Source organism: Carassius carassius, chromosome 41 (genome assembly GCF_963082965.1).
Source record: "Carassius carassius chromosome 41, fCarCar2.1, whole genome shotgun sequence".
NCBI lineage: Eukaryota > Metazoa > Chordata > Actinopteri > Cypriniformes > Cyprinidae > Carassius > Carassius carassius.
In genome coordinates, this window is record NC_081795.1 from 1,933,137 (window position 1) to 1,955,947 (window position 22,811).

The following is a 22,811-nucleotide window of genomic DNA, read 5'->3' on the forward strand; positions in this document are numbered from 1 at the left end:
CAAATAGACGTCCACGGCAGGATTCACTCGACAGGATACAGTTACTGTGGGGTCCCAAACCGGGCGTTTGGTGGGAGGCGCGTGATATGGAACATGAGCGGCACGCGGAGTCCCGGAGAAGCCGGCGGGATGAGCGTCACGGCACCAAGAGTCCAGCGGCTCAAACATCGGTGATGTTTACCGGCGGATCGCGGTCCGAGTATTAGCGTCGCGGTGCGTGCAAAGCGCGCGCGAGAGAACCATGAGCGTCGCGCTGAAGAGCTGGAGGGCCAATGAAGGACCCAAACACTTGATCACGGTGAGGAGGGATTCAATCAACCGCTTCCTGTTGTCAGAGTGTCCATACTGGCCCGTGCATTGAGTTGTCTGAGTTTGAGGTCGATCAGTTGGATTATTGTGTTTTTATTGTTTTGGGCAGATGGTTTGGATTGCTGTGAATGTCTTTCTGTTCTGGAAAACATTCATGGTGTACTTCAGCGGAGCGCAGTATTATTATCTACACAAGATGCTCGGGGTAAGAACTAGAGTTTATGTCAGACGTTTCGGGTGTGTGGGTTTTACAAGTCTGTACCTCTAGAGATAATAAAGTTTGTGTATTTTTTATAGTGTAATGTATATATTTGAGTTCGTTTAGACTTGAATCTTTGTTTGTGTGTAGCCATTGAGAAATGAGTTTGACAAGTGTGTGTTTTTGTAGAGTTTGAGCTATGTGTGTTTGCATTTTATTTTTATTTGAGGTGAGTGTGTATTTGTTTGTACAGATGGTGCCTGTGTTTTGTGTGTTGCTGTGAGATGGGCAGGATTTCCACAACACTCCTGAGTGAATCAGTGTAATTGTTGTCACAGGTTATTGTTTAATGTCCTGGAGAGAGGCTGCACAGGGACACACAACTTTCTGAAAACAGACCACACTCGTGTTAGCTAAGATTTTAAATGTTTATGCTATAATTGGACAATTGCAGCAGTTTAACTCTGTGAGTGTGTGTGTGTGTGTGAGCTGTAATCCCTCATATGCAGCAAGACTGTTGTGTTTCTGTAAAGAGCTGAACAGGCGTGTAACAACTCGCTCATCTCTTTACAGGAAACAATGCTCAAACCAACTCAACTGCAACTCACACACACATACCAACACGCATATATATAAAAAAATCTTACTTAGATTAATATTTAATTAAAAATCATTAGTACAATTGCAATATTATATATATTTTTAATGTTATTTAAATTTTCTCACACAGTATGAATTAGTTTTAAAATGTATCACTGCATTTATATTTCAGGAATGGCATCTTCCGTGTCATTTTCAGTGACCTTGACATTAAAAAGTGTAAAAACACTTGCTCTAATTCATGTGCATGTGTTTCTTCAGCTTGGTCTGTGCATCAGTCGAGCATCGGCCTCTGTTTTAAACTTCAACTGCAGTCTGGTGCTGCTGCCGATGTGCAGATCGCTGCTTACCTTCCTCCGAGGATCTCAGCGGGTGAGACTTTGAGAAAATCTTATATTTATGCATTTAAGACAAGTCTATCTTGTTTGCACATTGCATATATGCTGCTTCAGCTGCTGCATTTGCAGTGAAAAGATGTCAAAAGATTCAAAGACTTGTTGCTTCCATGCTGAATGAGGCTTGTTTTGACTTTCTGACTCTTTCTCTTTCTGTCAGGTGACCGGTAGACATGTTCGTCGGCTGCTGGATAAGAGCAAGACATTTCATGTGGCGTGTGGAGTCACAATTTGCATCTTCTCAGGTGAGAAACTATTGTTAAATTGGAAATTGAAAACAGTTATGCTTTAAAATCTCTAGTTTGTTAAATCATGTGACTACTTCCTCAGAAGCATTATTGTAGCAGCCTGGAAACGTTTTTAACATGATTTTTGATTCGTGAAGTCAGAAAATCATATGTCATTTTGAGAAAGCTCTTGCCATTTTTGTACTGTATGCATCAGACGGTTCATAAACAGACCAAACAGACTCCAGAACAATTAAAAGACCATGCAAGAGACAGCAGATTACACTCACTTCACGGGGGAGGAAGAACTGATTACTTCGGCTGAGTCACAAGTCTGTCTGAAAGCACTCTTTGTGTTTATTTATGCGTGCATGTTTCATTATTACTGTAAAGTAAAACAATAAAAAAATATTAAAATTAAATATAACAAATTATGCTTTTTTCACTCCAAAACTGCTGTAAAAGGTGCATAAACTCAGATTAATTATGGCCTACGACCAAACACTTCCAAAAATGAAAGTACAAAACCTGTGCTAATTGAAAGAAAACAAGTCGACAAAAAGACTGAATCCAAGATTTGGTGATAATACAGCATCATAACAGATTTTTTTTTTTAAAGGCTGGTGATTTTTGACTGGAAAACATCAAATTAGTAAAAATCAGTAAGTAATTAGTTAAGGATTTTCAGCACAGCACAAGGGTTCTGTTTTATTTACATTTTTAGTTACAGTTTTTTTTTAATATGTGCTGCATAAGCTCAGATCATTAAGGCCTATGATAAATCGGTTTCAAAAAGAAATATAAAAACTTGTGTTAGAAAACAAACTGACAAAAAGACAAAATATTTGATGATAATATAGCATAATGAGAGAATTCCAAGCATTTTTGTTCCATTTTGTCTGAGCACCACGAGTCTTACAACATGGGGAGAAAAAATCCCCAAAACATGCAAAAATTATCTCCCCTTTTTTTTTTTTTTTTTTTTGAGTTGTTGTTATACCCCGTGTGAGCAAAGTCAGTACGTTTGATGTTACAGTAACCAGCATTTTTTTGGAGAAAGAAAATCCCCTCTGGGTCAAAATAACCAGAACATGAACCAATATGAAGGCCAATTCAAAACATATCTAACTACGACAGCTGCTGAAATAACTCTGGTATGCTGCTGTCGGAGAGCTTGACCTGGGAAGTAACTCCGTCTAGTGTTGCACTGACAGGCCAGACTAGGTTTTGCTGGTCAACAGGTGTGTGTCTCTCTCTCTGTCTCTCTGTCTCTCTGTCTCTCTGTCTCTCTGTCTCTCTCTGTCTCTGTGTGTGTGTGTGTGAACACAGGAATATCCCGAGGGATTCCCAGCTGGTTTTATCTTGTGTCTGAGAACCCCCGCCCCCCCCTCCTCCTCCCCATTTCCTGTCTCAGTGCGCTTTGGTCTTGTTCTAATTACAGAGATCTAATGCATTCCGTTACCATGATGACTGCAACACACAGTCGCACACAAGAGCTGCTGAATAGACACACTGTCTTCCACACATGCTTGACGTATGCTGTCACCGTCTGAGTCGCTGATGTTTGTGTGTTTGTGTCTGCAGTGGTTCACGTGAGCGCTCACCTCGTGAACATGGTCAGCTTCTCTGTGAGATATTCCCAGGATTTCCCTGCGCTCAATGTCGCTCAGTATCGAGGACAGGTAACACACACAGACATTTATAGCAACATCTTCTGTGTTTGGAATAATTTATTTAATAAAAAAAAACATCCATTCTTCATTAGCAATATGCTGATTTGCTGCTCAAGAAACATTTTTGAGTATTATCAATTTTAAGAACAGTTGTGCTGTGTAATATTTTGGTAATAATGTTTTTTTTCCCCCTGTAGGATCCCAGAATTCTCATCATAAGCACAGGTGTCTGAATCTCTCTTCTTTACTTCCACATCAGTGCGTTGTGTTTAATAAACCGAAATGATGACGTGAAATGTAGGACGATTAATTGAGAAAGCCTGTGAAACACTCATCAAATGTGTTTCCTTTTATTTTGTGTTTAAGTGAAATTGTTAACTGAATTGTTTACATATCTATTTAACTGAATATTTAAAGTTATTTCACACAACTTAAAGTAAACATTAAACAATTCTAAACATAATTGTATTAATAGTTTGAATTGCTTATATTTTCATATATATTTGTCATTTTTATTATTATTAATATTTTTGATATTACTATTAAGGTTTCATTTATTTAGGTATTTGTATTTTTTTATATTATAATATTTTTGTTTATATTAACATTTTAAATTAACTTTTTATATATTTTTGTGCTTTTTTCAGTTTGTTGCCAAGGCAAATCATCTTATATTTATATTACATTTTATTTTAGCTTTATTTAATTTGACAAAATATGTATTATACATTATAACCTTGTTGAGAAGTCATGATCGTGTTGGCTCTTCTCTCAGTTCCTGGAGTTACTGGTGTTCTGTTGGTGCTAGTGTTGTTTCTGATGTTTACAGCGTCGTCTTACTGTATTAGGTGAGAACCTCTAACTCTTTAACTCTTATCTGACCTGACTCTGACCCTAGTCTCCTCTTCTTTAACTTTACACACACACACACAGTAATTACTTAGACTAGCTGGAGGGGTTCTTACCCTCTGATTGATCTGGGGCCGATGGGCTTCACTGCTCCATTGTCCTGTTATTATTGAGGTGCTTTAGTTCACTTTAGGACACTTCAAGAGCGTCTCGTTCCATCTAAGACACCTGAATGCTGTGCCACATGTTCTTTTATCTCACTCTCCTTTTTATTTGAGGGCAATTGTGTGTGTTTTTTCTCAGAGTCTCAAGCTACGAGATATTCTGGTACACTCACAACCTCTTCATCGTGTTTTATGTTATTCTGATGGTCCACGTAGCAGGGTGAGTTTATCAGTGTATTTACTTCAAACACGTACATACTAGATTGTCAAAATATTGCCATGCATTTGAACAGAAAAAACACTCTACATTTTTAGTATGCAAGAGTAGAATTAGTGTAACTATGCATACATTTTTTTTATGAAAGTCCTGCACGGATGGTGTGCTATTTCTAGAGTCTGTACTTGATGCATACTTTTGTATGTATCCACTGCATAATGAAAGGAAACTTTGAGATGTTTTTTTCCCCAACAAATTTCTGGAATGTCACACACAAAATATTTAGCAAAATGAATTGATGTGATTCATAAAAAAAAAAAAAATGAAATTATGATTTATTTATTTATTTTTAATAAACATGATTTCTGTTGGTTTTAAAAAGTCTTAAATCACCCTTTCAGAATGAAGGCATTAAAAAAGTCTTAAATCAGAGCTGTAAGTATTAAATTCATGAAATCATGGCTTTAAATATAACATGCATTACTAAAAATCTTCTTTCGTATTGTTTGTTTTGTTTTCCAATGCAAATATCTAAACATCAAGATACATTTACTTAAGATGCAAAATGAAGATACAAATTAAGATTAGAACAAATATCTCTCAAAACTTGTTTTCTTTTTGATTCTGATTCTGAATTATGTAGTTTTTTCTAAGTCCATTGGCAGATATTTTTTTCACAAGGTTCGGTTAAAGTTTTCTCCCTATTTCTAGTAGTTGAGAATAGAGATATTGAAGACAAGGCATTTTTTTGTGAAATTAATTAAAAAGTTGGAAGTTCTGTGAAAATTTGGGTGTTTTTTTTTACTTGTATGCTTTATGTGATATGATTGACGCCTCTGTCCAATAGCGGAACTTTAAAGTATCAGTCAAACGTGGAGACCCACCCACCTGGCTGCGTGCACAACAATCTCAGTTCATGGACCAATCACAGAGCAGCAGGAGAGAAGGGGGCGGAGTCTTCAGGTGCACCACAGACAGTTTGTCAAGAAGAGGCTCGTTTTCAACCCCATTTTCCTCAGGTCTGTCTGTCTGATTCAATATGATTAAATAATTGCTTCTTTCAGGTTTTTGTTTTTATACGTACATCTGTATGATTATCAGTGTGTGTGTGTGTGTGTGTTTTAGACGTGGTTGTGGGTCTCTGGTCCTCTCTGCCTGTACTGTGCCGAGCGGTTGTATCGTTTCATAAGAGGCAGCGCTGCTCCTGTTACCATTGTTTCTGTCTTTACTCATCCATGCAGTGTTGTAGAATTGCGCATGCTGAAGAGTGGCTTTAAGCCCCGCCCTGGACAGGTAAGCCCCGCCTCCACACAGTTACATTAAAGTTTGTTTACAAAGCATTTAGAATTTTTACAGAAGAAAAACAATGAAAATCCCGACTTTCCTTTCTCTTTTTAAATTAAAGAGTTCAGAAAGAGTGCTGTCATTCAAAAGCACGGGGTCAAGTTTTTAATTTTCTTAGGAAATTAATACTTTTATTCAGCACGGATACATTAAATTGATCAAAAGTGACAGTAAAAACAAATATAATGTTACAAAAAATATTTATATTTCAAATAAATGCTGTTCTTTTGAACTTTTCTGTTCATCAGAGAATCCTGAAAAAAATAAAGTTTCAGGTCAGCACAAAAAATTCAGCTTTGATGATAGGAATAAATAACATTTTACAATATATTCCCTTAGTAAACAGTAATTTTAAATTGTAATAATATTTCACACCTTTATACTGTTTTTGCTATACGTATGTTTGATCAAATAAATGCAGCTTTGGTGATTCTTTCAAAAACATATATGTGTATATGGACCGTTTTCTATACATGTTAGAATATATTCTATATAAAAATACATATTTAATATAAAAAATGTGTTTTTGTGATGTTTTCTCTAGTACATCCTGCTGAACTGCCCGAGCGTCTCGTCATTTGAAAACCATCCCTTTACTCTTACCACAGTGAGTGTGTTTGTGTGTATTACTGCATTCAAGTCATGATTGTACTCATGAAATAAATGCACATGAATATCACCGCAATGTCATAATTACCAGTGGGAAACTCAGGAATTCATTTAGACGCCAACTTGGGTGAGTCGATGAAAGAATCATGGCTAATTGGTATTGGCTGTAATCACATTTTAATTACACGTTGACATGTTTTTATTCAAAGTGACTAGCAAATTATGGATACAAAAACAATTACGAATGCTATTATTCTGAGTGCATATCACATCATAGTTAAGATTTCCAAATGCACAAGCCGGCCCTGAAAGCAGCATATGAACATGTACATTCTTCATAAACCGTGCTGAAGGCGTTTTCAATGATGTAATGCTGTTGAAGATTGTTATAGTATCAAATTGCACTCTCCTTCAAACAAAACATTCCACGATGGCTCACGTAAATGTTTCCATTAGAAAGCACTTTTGAAACATGCAAATTTAAGCAATAAACTTCTCCACACTTACACACTTAAACCGTTTTTCTGCCAAGTGAAACTTTGTGACCCACTCATACACTTCACTTAGAGATTCTTTAGCCGCAGGGGTCTGTTTCCTTTAATGCATGACTGTGCCCTGATCCTCAAACCCTGCTCTGTGTGTGTGTTTGACTGTGCTCCTCAGTGTCCCACAGGGAAGAATGCAACATTTGGCATTCATCTCAGAGTTCTGGGAGACTGGACCTGTGAGTACACACACACACACACACACACACACACACACTCGCATGATAAATAAAAGAGCCTGTGACCTATATGATCTCGTTCTAAGGTTTCTGTCAGAATGTGTGAAGTTTGGGTTAAAACACACTCTTATGCACACATTTATGTTTGCTTAGTCTTCTGTCCACTTAACGAAAGAAATACACAATGCAAATACACACACGTTTAGTTGACAAAGAAACTGCTTTGAACCACTAACAGCCATCTAAAATACTCTAGTGATTGCATAGCAGTGTCTTTAAAACCACCAAGAACAAATTAGCAACTACTTATCAAGAGAAACCCGTAACAACTTCATACTGAAGCATATGGAAGCCCCGTTTCAGCCACTGAATAAAAACAAAAAAGATAATTGCAATATTTTATTTCACTAACTCGCAATTCCGAGAAAGAAAATGATAATTATTAGAGGTTAACTTTGTTTTTGTTTTTTTAAATATTGCTTGAAACTCTTAGAATGCCTTAGCAAACACATAGCAATGTGATAACAATCGCCCAGAAAACATTTGCTAAAAATATAGATGTCCATATGTTGTTGATTTTCTTCTGTCTGTACTTTCTCAGCGAGATTTTCTCAGCTGCTGCTTCAACAGTCGAACAGCTCCGAGATCCTTCCCATGATGCAACAGAGAAGATATCCCATGTGAGTCTGCTGCATTGTGGGAACAGTGTCAGTGGCGTTAATGAAGGTCATGATCTCTCAGTTTACTAGGAGGTGAAATATCACGACCCTCTGACCGCATCTTTCCTGGGAAGAGACAACAGTTTTCCAGCGTTGTGTGGGCGGGGTGTCAGGTGACAGGCTTTAAAAAGCCTTGTCATCCAATCAGAACGAATGACATCATTTCTTTACATAAAAGTGTTTTTACAGTGGAGCAGTGTGTGTACAGTGGGGGAAATGACTGCACATCCTCATCCTGTGTGTGTGTTTGTTTCATTTTTAATGACTGCCTTGTTTTATCATTGCAAAACCTTCAGTGGCTGTTGCACAAATAGTATTTTCTGATTGGTGGGGTGGTTGTCAGATCTGTTTGTAATAGCATACTACCTTTACTAATATTTCCGAATGTATACTGTGCATAATATGCTAAATCTCTCCATGTAATACGCAAATGACCTACTACATTTGTCAAAATGTGCAGTATGGAGCTAGAGCACAGAGCACAGATGTATCCAACAATGCAATGCAAAAATCATATTTTATCTCGTTATTTAACTGGACCATTAAGAGATTTTACACTAAATTGGATTCACAATGCAAATAACCATATATATACCCAGCTATCAGGGAACATTCTCGGAATGTTTTGGCAAGGTTCTCTTAAGTTCTTCCAGTAAAATTATTATTTTTTTTTTTTTTTTTAGTTATTTGGTCTGTAATAATGCTCTCAAAACATTATTTGTACATTGTTCAAAGAATGTTCATGAAACGATTCTAATGTTCGTCTAAATAAAAAAAAATAGAAAAATAAAAAGTTTCTACTTGTTTCAGAATGTTCAGTGGAAATTCAAAAGTAACGTTCCAATAATGTTTGCAAAAGGATAAAATGGAATGTTTGCATAATCAAGATTTTTTTTTTTTTAAACTGGACATTTTAGTGTTCTAAAAACAACATTTTCATAACTTAATGTTTTCATAATGACCCCTGAGAACGTTTTACAAACATTCACACAGAACGCATCTTCTTCAATTCTAGCGTGTTGTATATTGCAGTAACAGACTATGCACAGTCTGCTGAAATAGCATGAGTAGTGTGGAGGTGCGTTTTTCTGCCCACATGCGACATCTCTAATCTCACTGGTTGTTCTGCTTTCCTGTCCCACCCCAGAGTGCATGTGGACGGTCCGTTTGGCAGCCCATCAGAGGAGGTGTTTAATTATGAGGTCAGCCTGTGTGTGGCCGGAGGGATCGGAGTCACGCCGTTCGCTTGTGTTCTACAGGCGCTCTTGTGAGTGAGACGACCTGTAACATTAGATCATTCTTAAACATCTCGGCTGTGTTCTAAATGGAACACTAGTGTACTGCAAACTGCACAGTACACACTGTATACTGCATTCCTCTTGTTCAACTGGTGGTTATGGGTAATAGATCATCCCATGATCCATGTGTACTGAAAAGATTATGCACTTTATACATACAATGTACTAAAAACAGTAAAAGTAAGCTATTACAAATATATTTGTGTAAATCTCTCCAATGTTTTTAACATTAACATTACTTTATTATCATTGTTTTAACATGCATACTGTATAGAAAAGGTATTGTTGTGTGTGTTGCAGTGATGACTGGCGTCAGTATAAGTTGAGAAGGCTGTATTTCGTTTGGGTCTGCAGGGACCTTCAGTCTTTTTATTGGTTTGCTGATCTATTGTGTGGCCTTCATGAGAGGGTAAAACACACACACACACACACACACACACACACACACACACACACTCACTAGCTGGGTAGTAACTGATAATTTGATTAATCAAAGGCCTTAAATGTATCAAGATACAGTAGATTTAATAGGGTTAAAATGCATTAATGTCTTAGAAAAATACTATATGCAAAATATAGACACTTTATGCATGAATGTTTCAAAAGGCTCTAGCGCCACCTAGTGGCATGTGTTATGCATGTGTTAATATCTAATGTGAAAAATCTTAAAATGTTCTTTTTCTAACAGTTGTTGTCCTCTCTCTGTAGCTGTGGCGGGACAATCGTCCAGATTATCTTAATGTTCGACTCTACCTCAGTAACACTCAGGGATTACAGGTGTGCACTTTATTCTCATTTTATTACTACTTCTTTAATATTAATTTATAACTTGAGTTTTGTAGATGCAAGCTTTGCTCTTTTGTTTTCAGAAAATGTAAACATCTAGCGGATTAATATGCATATATATCATATGAAGTCATTTCTTTCACTGTGTGTTTTGAAGAGCATCAGTGAGGAACGCTACCGTTTCTTGAGCTCCAGGCTTCGGATTGGTCGACCAAAATGGAAACAACTTTTCCAGGAAATAGGGAGAGCCAATCAGCTGTGAGTATGATGAATTCACTCATTACTGGCTGAAATAATGTAGTTATGCAGGCCACTTTAATGATTGCAGTAATCAAAAATGACGATGTGTGTTTGTTCTGCAGGAAAAGAGTGGGGGTTTTCTGCTGTGGACCCAAAGGGATGTCTAAAGCGTTACACACTCTGTGCAATTCAAACCCACACACAGGAACTGCATTTGAGTACAACAAAGAGTCCTTCAGTTGAGGGACGTGAACAAACCTATCGTTTAACACCAAATAAAAAGCCTTTAGAGTCTGTTTCTGAGGAATGAAGATGAGAGAGGACAAATGTAGATGAAGATGTCTGCAATTCATGCACAGCATCCTCAGATGAATGGACGGAAAGCTGGTAAAGAGTGTAATGAGATGGAAAACTTGCAAAGTTATGTTCTTATTCAAGAGAATATTTGTGATTCTGCATGTAGAGATAGTCTACGTGAACCTGCACAACCCTTGATAAACCCTTACAGGAACAGTTCACCCAAAAATGAACATTTGCTGAAAACGTCCTCATCCTCAGGTCATCCAAGATTAAGATGGGTTTGTTTCTTCATCAGGTTTGGAGAAATGTAGCATTGCATCAGTGTCTCATCAATGGATGCTCTGCAGTGAATGGGTGCCGTCAGAATGAGAGTCCAAACAGATGATAAAAACATCACAATAATCCACAGCACTCCAGTCCATCAGTTAATGACTTGTGAAAACAAAAGATGAAAAAAATCCTTAATAACATTTCCTTGAATGAAAATGTTCATCCTCTGTCGTCTCTTACGTCTAAATTTTTTCCCATTTTAGTTGGAAGCAATGGTTTGAAGTTAGAACGCCTTAATGATGGGTTTGTTTCAGCTTTTGTCTTCTCCAGATGTTAACTGATGGACTGGAGTGCTGTGGATTATTGTGATGTTTTTATCAGCTGTTTGGACTCTCATTCTGACGGCACCCATTCACTGCAGAGCATCCACTGATGAGAAACTGATGCAATGCTACACTTCTCCAAATCTGATGAAGAAACAAACTCATCCTAATCTTGGATGGCCTGCGGGTGAGGATATTTTTAGGAAATTTTCATTTTTTGAGTGAATTACTCCTTTATAAACTATATAAAAGGACTAGATCACCCAAAAAATGAATATTCTGACATAATTTACTCATCATTTAACATGTCGTCTTGGCTATTAATAGTTGTTTTGGTTTATTTTATACCTTTTCTACAAACTTTCATGAAAACCATTTAAAGTATATCTTTTTGTTCTTTTAAAATATTTATTTCTTATTTCTTTTGTGTTCTGTACAGCATGTTGCATTATTGTTCATATTTTATTAGGACAGAAAATACTCATGTCATTGTCCTAAATGAACTGCACTGTTATTGTATCACCACTGCCAAAGATTTTATTTAATCACTTTTTCATTTTTAATATTGCTTTGTATGTGTATTATATATAAACAAACAATACGTAAGTGCCACAGTGATGATACAAGCACCATAAATATCACCGGTTGACTAGAGACCTTAGTTGTGTTCAGAAAACTGTGTACTATTTATTCATTCTCATGCAAAACAGAATGCATTATGCAACAATTAGCATTTCAAGCAGTAGTATGCAACAATGTCATATGACCTCACTATGTTACATTTATATTTGTCTTGGAAATGAAAATTGTTATTTTGCATTTGAAATTAAGTAACTGTAAAAGCAAAAAAAAAAAAAAAACCTAACTTCACTCAGATTACATAAGGAGATTTTTTAAACGTTTAAACGTGGGGTTAATTCATCGGACTGGAAATTGAAAGTCAAGTCAAGCACATTGCATTATGTGATGCAGTATTTTAATCATATTTTTATTGTATACTGCACTTTTTGACTAATGTGTAGTATGTACACTAACGGTCTAAATTTTGAGGTCAGTAAGACTTTTAAAAATGTTTTGAAAGATGTCTCTTCTGCTCACCAAACCTGCATTTATTTGATTAAAAAATACATTAAAATCAGTAATACTGTGAAATATTTTTACTATTTAAACTAACTGTTTTCTATTGTAATATATTTAAAAACTTTTTTTTTTCGCACATGATGCGCAGCTGTATTTTCAGCATCATTCCTCCAGTCTTCAGTGTCACATGATCTTCAGAAATCAGTCTAAAATGCTGATTTGCTGCTCAAGAAACATCTCTGATCATTATCAATGTTGAAAACACTTGTGCCGCACAATATTTTGTGGAAACGGTGATGCATTTTATTTTAAAGATTCTTTGATGAATAGAAAGTTCAAATGAGTGGAATTTATTTGAAAAGGAAAGACACTTTTGATCAATTTAATGCATGAATAAAATCTTACTGACCCCAAACGTTTGAACAGTATTGTATGTAGAGCACATTATAGTAAGATTCTGAGCGCAGCCCTTGTTGCATGACTCCAGTTTGTCACATGACCTGACTAATGTGTCTTTTTTCCGTCAGTTTGGCAAATCTGTCCTCGCTGACATGTGTCTGTAGGGTTATGCTCTGATTCACAGTGTAGTCTGATATGAAGTCGATCCCTCCTCTTCACTGCTGTTCAGCAGCGGCTGTCTCTCCCCGTACACCGATGACTTTCGCCTCTTCTGGCGTCTGCGACACGCCACGGTGATAATAGTTGCAATAATTCCTGCCACGGCCGCCCCGAGGAGCCCTGCGGCCAGCAGCCAGTGCCAGATCTGCTGAGCTTGCTCTAGATACGGCGTCAGAAACTCCTGCACAAACCGCTGACCTGACAGAGATAAAAGTGATTGAGTACACACACAGAGAGAGAGAATGAAAGGGTAGGAAAATCACTGCATGCATGCTAATCACTCACTCGGGTCCTGTAAATATGCATATTCATATCCCAGAGCTTTAGTCGAGAGGAAATAATCTCCGTTTCTGTAGAGGGGGATGAAGGGGACCATGTAGTAGCCGTCGTTGTGTCCGATCGGGGCGTTGGTGGTCGGGTAGTGTGTGCGGGGGGGCTGGTGTCTCCTCAGCCATTGCTCAAAGATGCTGAAACACAGAGTTGCAATGAGAAAGACCACGGGAAATGAGGTCAAACATGTTTGGACTCATGTTTCATGAAACCTTTTTGGCAATCATTAAATATGCTTTTTAATTTTATTTTCTAAGGTGTGCTGGTTGCTTTCTTACTGGCTGAAGTCAGAAAAGCAAACCCTAAAATTTCTTAAATATAGGGTGTCTATAAGATTTTGCATTTGCATTTTTGTGAGACAGTTCAAATATGCATTAAGCAAAAACACACTTGAAGTTAACTTCAACCTGAGCTGAAGTTCAGAAGCTAACATCTAAAACGAGTCAACTCTTTATATCAATAAATATTGTTTATTAATTGCAGGGTTTCCCAAACACTGTATTGGATGAAAAGCTAAAAATTAAATCTTTAAAATGTAAAATTAAAATAACTTATCTTAAAATAAAATGATATATGACAACTGTATGTAACTTTTCTATTAATGCATGGTTCTCCAAAATAGGATTAATAAATCCCTGCTGATTTGTGAGTTGATAAAGTTTATAATAAATGAAATCATAAAATAATAAAAATAAAATTAAAAATGTACTGTATATGTGAAAAAATAAGTTTATATTTTTATTAATACAGGGTTTTGCAAATCCCTGCTAAATTTGAGTTGATGAAAAACTAATAATTAATCACATTTTACAAATGTTAGATTAAAATAAATAAATAATCTTAAATATTAATTTATTTACAATAATAATGCAGGGTTTCCCAAACTAGGATTTACTGATCCCTGATAATGTATCAGTTCATGAAAAGGTAATAATTAATTAAAAAATAAATTAATTACTTACAAAAAAAGACAAAATATAAAGACTGCATGTCAATTGACCATTAACTGGTTTCAGTGAACCATGCAAAATATGTAAATTAAAATCTTAGGGGCACTTCAAGTATACATTTTGGTTCAAATGTGACCCCGGACCACAAAACCAGTCTTAAGTGTCAATTTTTTGGAAATTGAGATTTATGTATCATCTGAAAGTTGAATAGCTCTGACAATATTTGTCCGAGAAACAACTATCTGAAAATCTAAATATGGAGAAAATTGTCTTTAAAGTTGTCCAAATGAATTCTTAGATTTGCATATTACTAATCAAAAATTAAGTTTTAATATATTTACAGTATGAAATTTCTTCATTGAACATGATCTTTACTTAATATCCTAATGATTTTTGTTATAAAAGAAAAATGTATATTTTTGACCCATACAATGTATTTTTGACTATTGCTACAAATATACCCCAGAGATCTAAGACTGCTTTTGTGCTCCAGTCAGGGTCACATAAATGTTCAACTGAAAAGTTTCAGAATCACTGTATAAATGCATATAATATTGCAGGATTTGATGGTGTCATTCATGATTATTGCACATTTTTACGAGTGAATTATGCATTGAAATAATCAGGGTTAGTGGTTCTGGTTTGCATGTTCGATCAAATGTTTGTTACGAGTTCCTGCATGCACCTGTCGATAAAGGCATGATGTAGAAGGAAAATGGGGTCGTTGGCGGATCCCTGCACTGAAGACATGGATCCGTTCATGAAGACGTGTAAGGAGTTGTGCATCAAGCTCTGACTCGTTACTGCCAACCCCGTCTCAGGACTCGCAAAACCTGAGAAGAAGGTGAGACCCGTTCAGTGTTTAGAGCCTGGTGTGTTAAAGAGGTGTACATTCGTATTGCTCTACCTTCCAGAGCGTTCCTGAAGCTCATGTTGGCGCGTCTGTCCATCAGGTCCGTCTCGTACTCTGTCAGGCTCAGCACTGACTCCACGTCTGCGGAGGTGGGCAGACGCGGGACACGGTTTCGGTCGTGGTTCCCTGGATTACGCAGTAATGGTCCCTCTGGAGACCCGTCACACAAAACCTCACGCTGGTTGTAGTCTTCTGGTTGTGAACAGATCACCTGCACAGGTATACAAACACGTATTAAACACCAGCAGACAGTGTTGCATAAAACAAAACAGATCCAGCCAATAAGAGTCAAGAGCACTTCGGGGTCATATTTTACCCTAAACTTAGAGGAAATAAACTACAAACAATACATTTCTGTTCAAAACGTTTTTTTTTTAAAAATGAATTACTACTTTTATTCAGCAAGGATGCATTACATTTATCAAAAGTGACTTCAAAGATAAGAATAAAATGTATCGGTTTCTACAAACATGTGAATCAGCACAACTGTTTTCAACATTGATAATAATCAGAAATGTTTCTTGAGCAGTGTATTAGAAAGATTTCTGAAGATCATGTGACACTGAAGACTGGAGGAATGATGCTCAAACAATCACTGCAATAAATGACATATATATATTTATATAGAAAATGGTTATTTTAAAATGTATTAATATTACAGTTTTTACTGTAATTTTAATCAAGTTAAATGCAGCCTTGATGAGCAGAAAACAACATTAACAAATCTTACCAACCCCAAACTTTTGAATATTAGTGTATTTATTTAATTTCATTATTATTTAATTTTTTAAATAATAAAAATAAATATTACGAGTTAACAAAACTTTTTTTTTCATTGTGAAATTGACAATTTAGATCAGACCACCATATACTCTTTTGTTGTTACAAAAATGCAAAAAAATAAGTAACCCTCATACTAAAAGCATGGTGTTATAAACGTGTTTTGAAAGTCTGTGCATTTTTTTTCTCCTGGATAAAGACTATCTCTTTGTAATGACTAATACAGCTCATTTCTCGTATGTTAATTGGATGCTATTTCACCTCCCTGCTGGTCTTAAGAGATGTAAGAACACCTACGCCAGCAGCAGATGATGAAAGAGAGAGAGAAAGATGAAGCAAAAGAAAATGACAAATCAAAACTCAATTTTAGCCTTTCTGAAGAAAATGGGAGTGGCTTCTGCCTGTATAACACCTGCAGGTGTTCTTTACTCAGCAGATAAAGTCAAAAGCATCTGTGATAATCTGGTCTGTAGATATGACTTCAATCCCTCCTTTTAAAGTCTATCAGGTGTTTTCAAACTTTAATAATTAAGGATAGAAGTTTTACATGTTTTAGTGCTTGTGTACATCTCACACCACAACATCTTTGTATTTCTTACAGAGCAGGGTTATTATAGTTAACTGAAACTAAAACATAAAAATCGTGTAAAAGTGTAAAAATATGTAAAAATAATTATATATATATATATATATATATATATACACTTTTTTGTCAAATTAATGCAGCCTTTGTGAGCATAAAAGACTGTTTCAGTAACAAACAGACCCCAAACTTGAAATAAAATAAATGCTAACTGAAAAAAAAAAAAAAATTTAGCTAGTTGCTAAGAAAACATCTCTCATATTCATTTAGTTTAACTTGATGTTCTAAAATAACTAAAACTGAATTAAAAATGAATACTATATTGACGTTTAAAAAAGCAAAACCTAATAAAAATGACAAGAAAAAAACCAATTACTAAACTAGTAACTAAAACTTTAACCAAAAATCTAATGAAAATGGAAAATATTTAGATTATAAAATGCAAAAGAATTGAAAAATGTTTTAAACTGTAATAATATTTACAATATTACTGTTTTTACATTTTTTTTAATCAAATTTTAAAAAACGTGAAACCGACCCCAAATTTGAAAGAAAATAAATTTGAATTGAAATCAATTTAAATATAAAAAACTTAAATTTATTATATTTCAGCTAGTTGCCAGGGAAAGTTTTTATTATTTCCATTTAGTTGGTCTTCATGTACTACAATAACAACAAATTTAACAGAAATGATTGCTATATATATACAGTACAGACCAAAAGTTTGGAAACATTACTATTTTTAATGTTTTTGAAAGAGGTTTCTTCTGCTCATCAAGCCGGCATTTATTTGATCAAAAATACAGGAAAAAAAATTAATATTGTGATATATTATTACAATTTAAAATAATTGTTTTTCATTGTATTTCTGTGATGCAAAGCTGAATTTTTAGGATCATTATCACATGATCCTTTAGAAATCATTCTAATATGATGATTCGTTATCAAAGTTGGAAACAGTTCTGCTGCTTAATATTTTTTCAGAACATGTGATACTTTTTTAGGATACTTTGATGAATAAAAAGTAAAAAAAAAAAAAGAAGCTATGTTTTTAAAATATAAATATTTTGTAATAACAATATACACTACTGGTCAGTAATACGGGGTCAGTAATTTTTTTTTCTTTCTTTTTTTTAATAAAATCAATACTTTTATTCAGCAAGGATGTGTTAAATTGATAAAAAGTGATAGTAAAGACAATATATTATTAGAATATATATTATTAGAATTTTTTTTTTTTAAATAAATGCAGTTCTTTTTAACCTTTTATTGATCAAATATATGAGACAGCAGAACTGTTTCCAACACTCATAATAAATCAGAATATTAGAATGATTTCTAAATGATCATGTGATCGACTGATGTTACATGTGACACCGAAGGCTGGAGGAATGATGCTGAAAATTCAGCCTTGCATCACAGGAATAAATAATTTTTTAAAAGTATATTCAAATAGAAAACTATTATTTTAAATTGTAATAATATATCACAATATTACTGTTTTTTCTGTATTTTTGATCAAATGAATGCAGGCTTGATGAGCAGAAGAAACTTCTTTCAAAAACATTAAAAATAGTAATGTTTCCAAACTTTTGGTCTGTACTATATATATATATATATATATATATATATATATATATATATACATATATATATATATATAACCCACATATGATAAAATTACTAAAACGTCCATACATACATACTTCCAGCTAGTAATAAATGCTCTCTCACACTACTAAAGCAACACTGAGTCAAAGTGTGTGTGTTGTTGCTCAGTGAAGCTGCTTTGGTTAATTCCCCTGTGGCTCTTGTAGAGGGTCAGTGCTGAAGTTAATGGGGGTTTTAGGGGCCAGACACACTCGTGACCCACTACAGCCCAACTTCACTGTTGTCACACAATCACACCTTTATAAACACATGGTCACACGGACGGCTTCATCAGACGCTGTGCTCTCAGAGCAATCTGTGACATAACCACAGCGCTACATGGATCAGTGAAACTGACATTTAACAAGATATAGGACCAAATATCAGTCACGTGGTTCAAAACAATACGACTAATAAATTCAGCGTGTTCACTTCCCATAGACCTGCACTGAAAACATGTCTATGCAGTATGTAGCTTAAATTCATAAATAAATGAAAGAAATATGTTTGATTTCCTATATGCAAAAGATTTAATTATTTTAAATGTATTTTCTTTTATTTAAAAACGGACACATACACCCCAATCACAATTTTTCATTTAGAATTAAATAATGAATTAGTTATAGTTATTTATTTCTTCTTAAGAACTGTCCATCATTTCTTCCACACAGCAACTATATTTCCTATCATACAATTTTAGTTTAATTTTAATTACTAGAAGGTTAAGTTAAACAAAAACATACTTTAATCTTGAAAACTCATTTAAAATGAAAACATAAATCTGTATGCCTGAAAATAGTTTATGAATAAATATTGACTTCCTGAAGCAACAACGTGTCAATGATTCTTTCAGGTTTATTGCTATTTTTATCCGTGTTGTAATTGTTTTTCTGCATTTTAATTTTTAATTGCTAATTAACGTTAACTGAAAATAAAATTTATTTTCAACTAGTTACAAAGGAAATATTTCAAATTGTTTAGTTAAGTAACATAAAGAAAACTAAATAAACAATTAATGTGTTATTCTTTTTATTATTAATAATGATAATAATTATTATTATTATAATTACTATTTAAAAAATATATTATAGGCTATTATCTTCCCCAAGAGCTATTACAAAAATATGATAATATTGGGATTTTAGTTCTGCTTTATGCGCCTGCAAAAGAAAACATGCATTAAATTGCACTTTTGAGTTAAAGTTGTAAAATTGCATTTCCTGAAATGCAATTTGAAATAAATAGAACAAACATTACTAGAGGGATGAATGACTAAACCATGCTGTATGTAAAGGGCATGTAAAATGAATTTGTAATGTGTTCATGTTTACCTTCCAGGAGGAGAACACCGAGGACGGGCTGATGAGGTTGGGGTTGAGAGGACTGCGCGCCCCCATCAGCTCATCCGTACACACCTGACAGTCTTGTTCATCACGCCAGTCCCAGTACGGGATGTTGAAGTTAAAGTCACCAGTCAGCTTCCGGATCTCATGCTCCCAGAACAGCAGGTAAACGCGATGCCAGGGCAGAAACGCAGCCGATTCATGTGCAAAGTCAATGTCGGCCCAAACGTTCCCGGGACCCCCGAGCAGCGCATCACGGGACACGTAATAGTGCATCCAGACGAACAGATCGTACACGCTGATGTTGGTGAACATGGGCGTCGAACCGTTGTTCATCTGTGAGTACACACCCGTCACGATCATATAATCAGGGCTGACTGTAGTTTTGGCCAGATTGAGGTACGAGATGAACCTCTGCCTTTCAGACACGGATAATTGGAAGATGCTTCTGCGCACAGATTCCCGTCGTTCCCCGCAGTTTGCACCGAAGTAACCGAACTTGCACTCGCCGCAGTCGAAGCCCATGTAGTTTCCAGCACACTGGCAGGTTTGGTTGTAAAACACCAGAGGCCATTGCTCGCGGTCGTCCAGGCCTGAATGTGGGTACTGCGGCCCGTTGGGAAGATCGGAGACCGTGACGTCCTGGCAGAAGCCTCGACCCGACAGGGAGCCGCACACCGAACCGTCGCCCGGCCAAACCGGACAGCAGCGCTTGCTCCGCAGGACGTCCGGTGTAGTGCACGGCCGAGGAAACTGCTGGAGAGACGGACTCAAGAACTGAATGAAGAACAGAAGCAGAGAAAGAGACATGATGAGAGCCAGACGCATTAGACACGGAAGAGTTAGGAACACTTCAGCTTCTCTTTACACTGCTTTGTGTTCCTCCTTTTCCACACACACACACACATACCCTCGTATCACATGCTAGGGATGAAATCAGTGACCCCTGCTTGTGTTTGGTCTCGGGACTCTGAGGAATGCTTGTGCGCGAGTCCAGCATGAGATCATTTCATTTACAGTTTGGGAAGGAACTCCTTTCATCTGAAAACAGGCATTTTAACCCAATAACCAGCAAAGTCAACACAGTTAATGATGATGTACAGATAGTTTTGCAACCTGCTGGTGTATGGTAGAGACAATATTGGTGGTCAAATTTAACAGTTTAGCTTGTTTTATGCATTAAATGCATGCAAGCTTGAATGCATATTTGATTTCTCTTCTCGTTTATTGCATATGCGCAACTGATCAACTGTTTGGGGCCAGAAAGATTATCTGAATGTTTCTAAAAGAAGTCTCTTATGCTAAACAAGGCTACATTTATTTGATCAAAAATACAGTAAAAACTGTAAAATTGTGAAATAATATTATAATTCCAAATAAATGTTTTCTATTGTAATATATAATAAAATGTAATTTATTTCTGTGGTTCAAATCTGAATTTTCAGCATCGTTACTCTAGTCTCCAGTGTCACATGATCTTCAGAAATCATTATAATAAGCCAAATTGCTATTCAAGAAACATTTTGGATTTTTATCAATGTTGAAAAGAGTTGTACTGCTTCAATCTTTTGTGGAAAGATAGATTTTATTTTTCAGAATAAATAGAAAGCATTATTTGAAATAGAAATCTTTGGTAACCTTATAAATGTCTTTAATCACTTTTGATTTAATGCATCCCTAATAAAAGTATTAATTTCTTTTAAACAGAAACACACCCTAACCTTCTGAACAGTAATATATTATTGTAAGTAGGCAATTTTTTATTATTCTAATTTTTTCAATTCTATAGTCCTGCAAATTTGTCAAATCACATCCATATTAATGCTAAAGCACATGTATTTGATGATAATTTATATTTTTGGATTTTGTTAGACCCTTTCATGAGCAACTTCAATTCAATTCATAATGCACTTCTGAAAATTTTCCATAAGTGTTTTTTATAGAGAATAAAAATCTCTAAGAATTTAATAATCACTTATTTGCACTGAGCCTCAAACTACTGAAGAATGCCATGCTACATGTCCAAACTATGGTGTCATCATGGTATATTTTCTAAACAATCGTTGTACTTTTGATGCTCTTGTTGATGAAGTGTATTTAGCTCTATATGTGTGTCATATGTTTTATCATGTGCCGTTTGGTGAAGCTGAAGGTATAGTGCTCTTAGCTTTCTCAGATCATAAGCTTGTCACATGTTAGCATAGTGAGCACGAGGTGCAGATAATCCAGCATCACAGGATTACTACGGCCGTGGGGTTTCTCTCTCTCTCCACAGTCAGGGTCCATCTACACAATCAAACGGTTTGTGCAATTCATTCATGATGCGAAGAGTGGCCCATAAAAGAATTTAGCTACTTAGGAATGTCTGAATGCAACTGCAACTGATGAGAATATATCCTTATTGCCCTTCATTTTGAAGAAAGTTAGCATGAAAGCACATTTTGAGCAAATATTTAATGTTTTTAGGTTTAATAAAATTCTTTTATTGCGATACTTTGCTAGTGAAATGTTAGAAGAACATGTGATTTAAAAATGGCCCAGAAAAAGTTACTTCTGATATTTTTCTTTTAATTGAATGATATTCAGAAATTGAAAAAGTACTTTTAATACTTTTAAGGCCACTGTTTTTGCTTCATGGTGCATTATAATCATTCTGTAAATGACATTTGCAACAGGATTTTTATATTTAACTAAAATGGAACCTTTATTTTCATTACTTTAGATAAATATGAAATTAAAAAATGAAACGATGTACTAAAATAACAAAAATGAAATAAAAAATGGATGAAATCTGCACACACACACACACACACACACACACACACACACACACACACACACACACACACACACACACACACACACACACACATATATATATATATAAAAAACTACAAAAAATTAAAGAAAAAAAAACAAAAGTAATGATTTCAGATTAAGCGAAGTCTAAATATAAAAAGGTTATTCATGTAAATTAGATATACTGGCCCACTAAAATAACTCAAACTAAATATAAAAAGAGATAAAATCTGTATAGACATACATTTAAAAAAATAGAAGAAAAGAAAAACTACTAAAAATGACAAAAAAATACAAAAAATAAATAAAATAAAATAAAATAAAATGGAATGTATGTTACAAAAAAATGTAAAAATAACTATAACAGTATATAAATGATACTAAAATATCACTGGCAATATTTACGTTTTTTTATTAGAAGTTGACATTTCTATTGCAAACGACAAATGCTTAATATTCATGAATACTAGTTTCAGATTCACTGAAAGTAGTTTTTAGAAAGCTATGGTTGTTAGCATG

At 35.1% G+C, this 22,811-nt stretch overlaps 2 protein-coding genes across 2 annotated transcripts; one reads left to right on the plus strand and one right to left on the minus strand.

Moving 5' to 3' along the window:
• Positions 1-64: 64 nt before the first annotated feature.
• LOC132123387 (NADPH oxidase 4) lies at positions 65-11,373 on the plus strand. The gene is made up of 18 exons (XM_059533970.1): positions 65-298; positions 419-514; positions 1,370-1,480; positions 1,664-1,748; positions 3,315-3,412; positions 3,601-3,628; positions 4,179-4,251; positions 4,556-4,636; positions 5,481-5,652; positions 5,759-5,926; positions 6,522-6,584; positions 7,250-7,310; positions 7,912-7,990; positions 9,177-9,296; positions 9,628-9,736; positions 10,036-10,104; positions 10,271-10,371; positions 10,476-11,373. The coding sequence occupies exons 1-18, from the start codon at positions 242-244 to the stop codon at positions 10,594-10,596; spliced, it is 1,692 nt and encodes a 563-aa protein (XP_059389953.1). The 5' UTR covers positions 65-241; the 3' UTR covers positions 10,597-11,373.
• A 1,327-nt stretch (positions 11,374-12,700) lies between these two features.
• Positions 12,701-20,385, minus strand: tyr (tyrosinase). Its single transcript, XM_059533972.1, has 5 exons — positions 19,482-20,385; positions 15,132-15,348; positions 14,910-15,057; positions 13,230-13,411; positions 12,701-13,142 (listed from the first exon to the last, which is right to left on the minus strand). Exons 1-5 carry the CDS (start codon positions 20,319-20,321, stop codon positions 12,904-12,906), a joined length of 1,626 nt encoding a protein of 541 aa, XP_059389955.1. The 5' UTR covers positions 20,322-20,385; the 3' UTR covers positions 12,701-12,903.
• Positions 20,386-22,811: the final 2,426 nt, after the last annotated feature.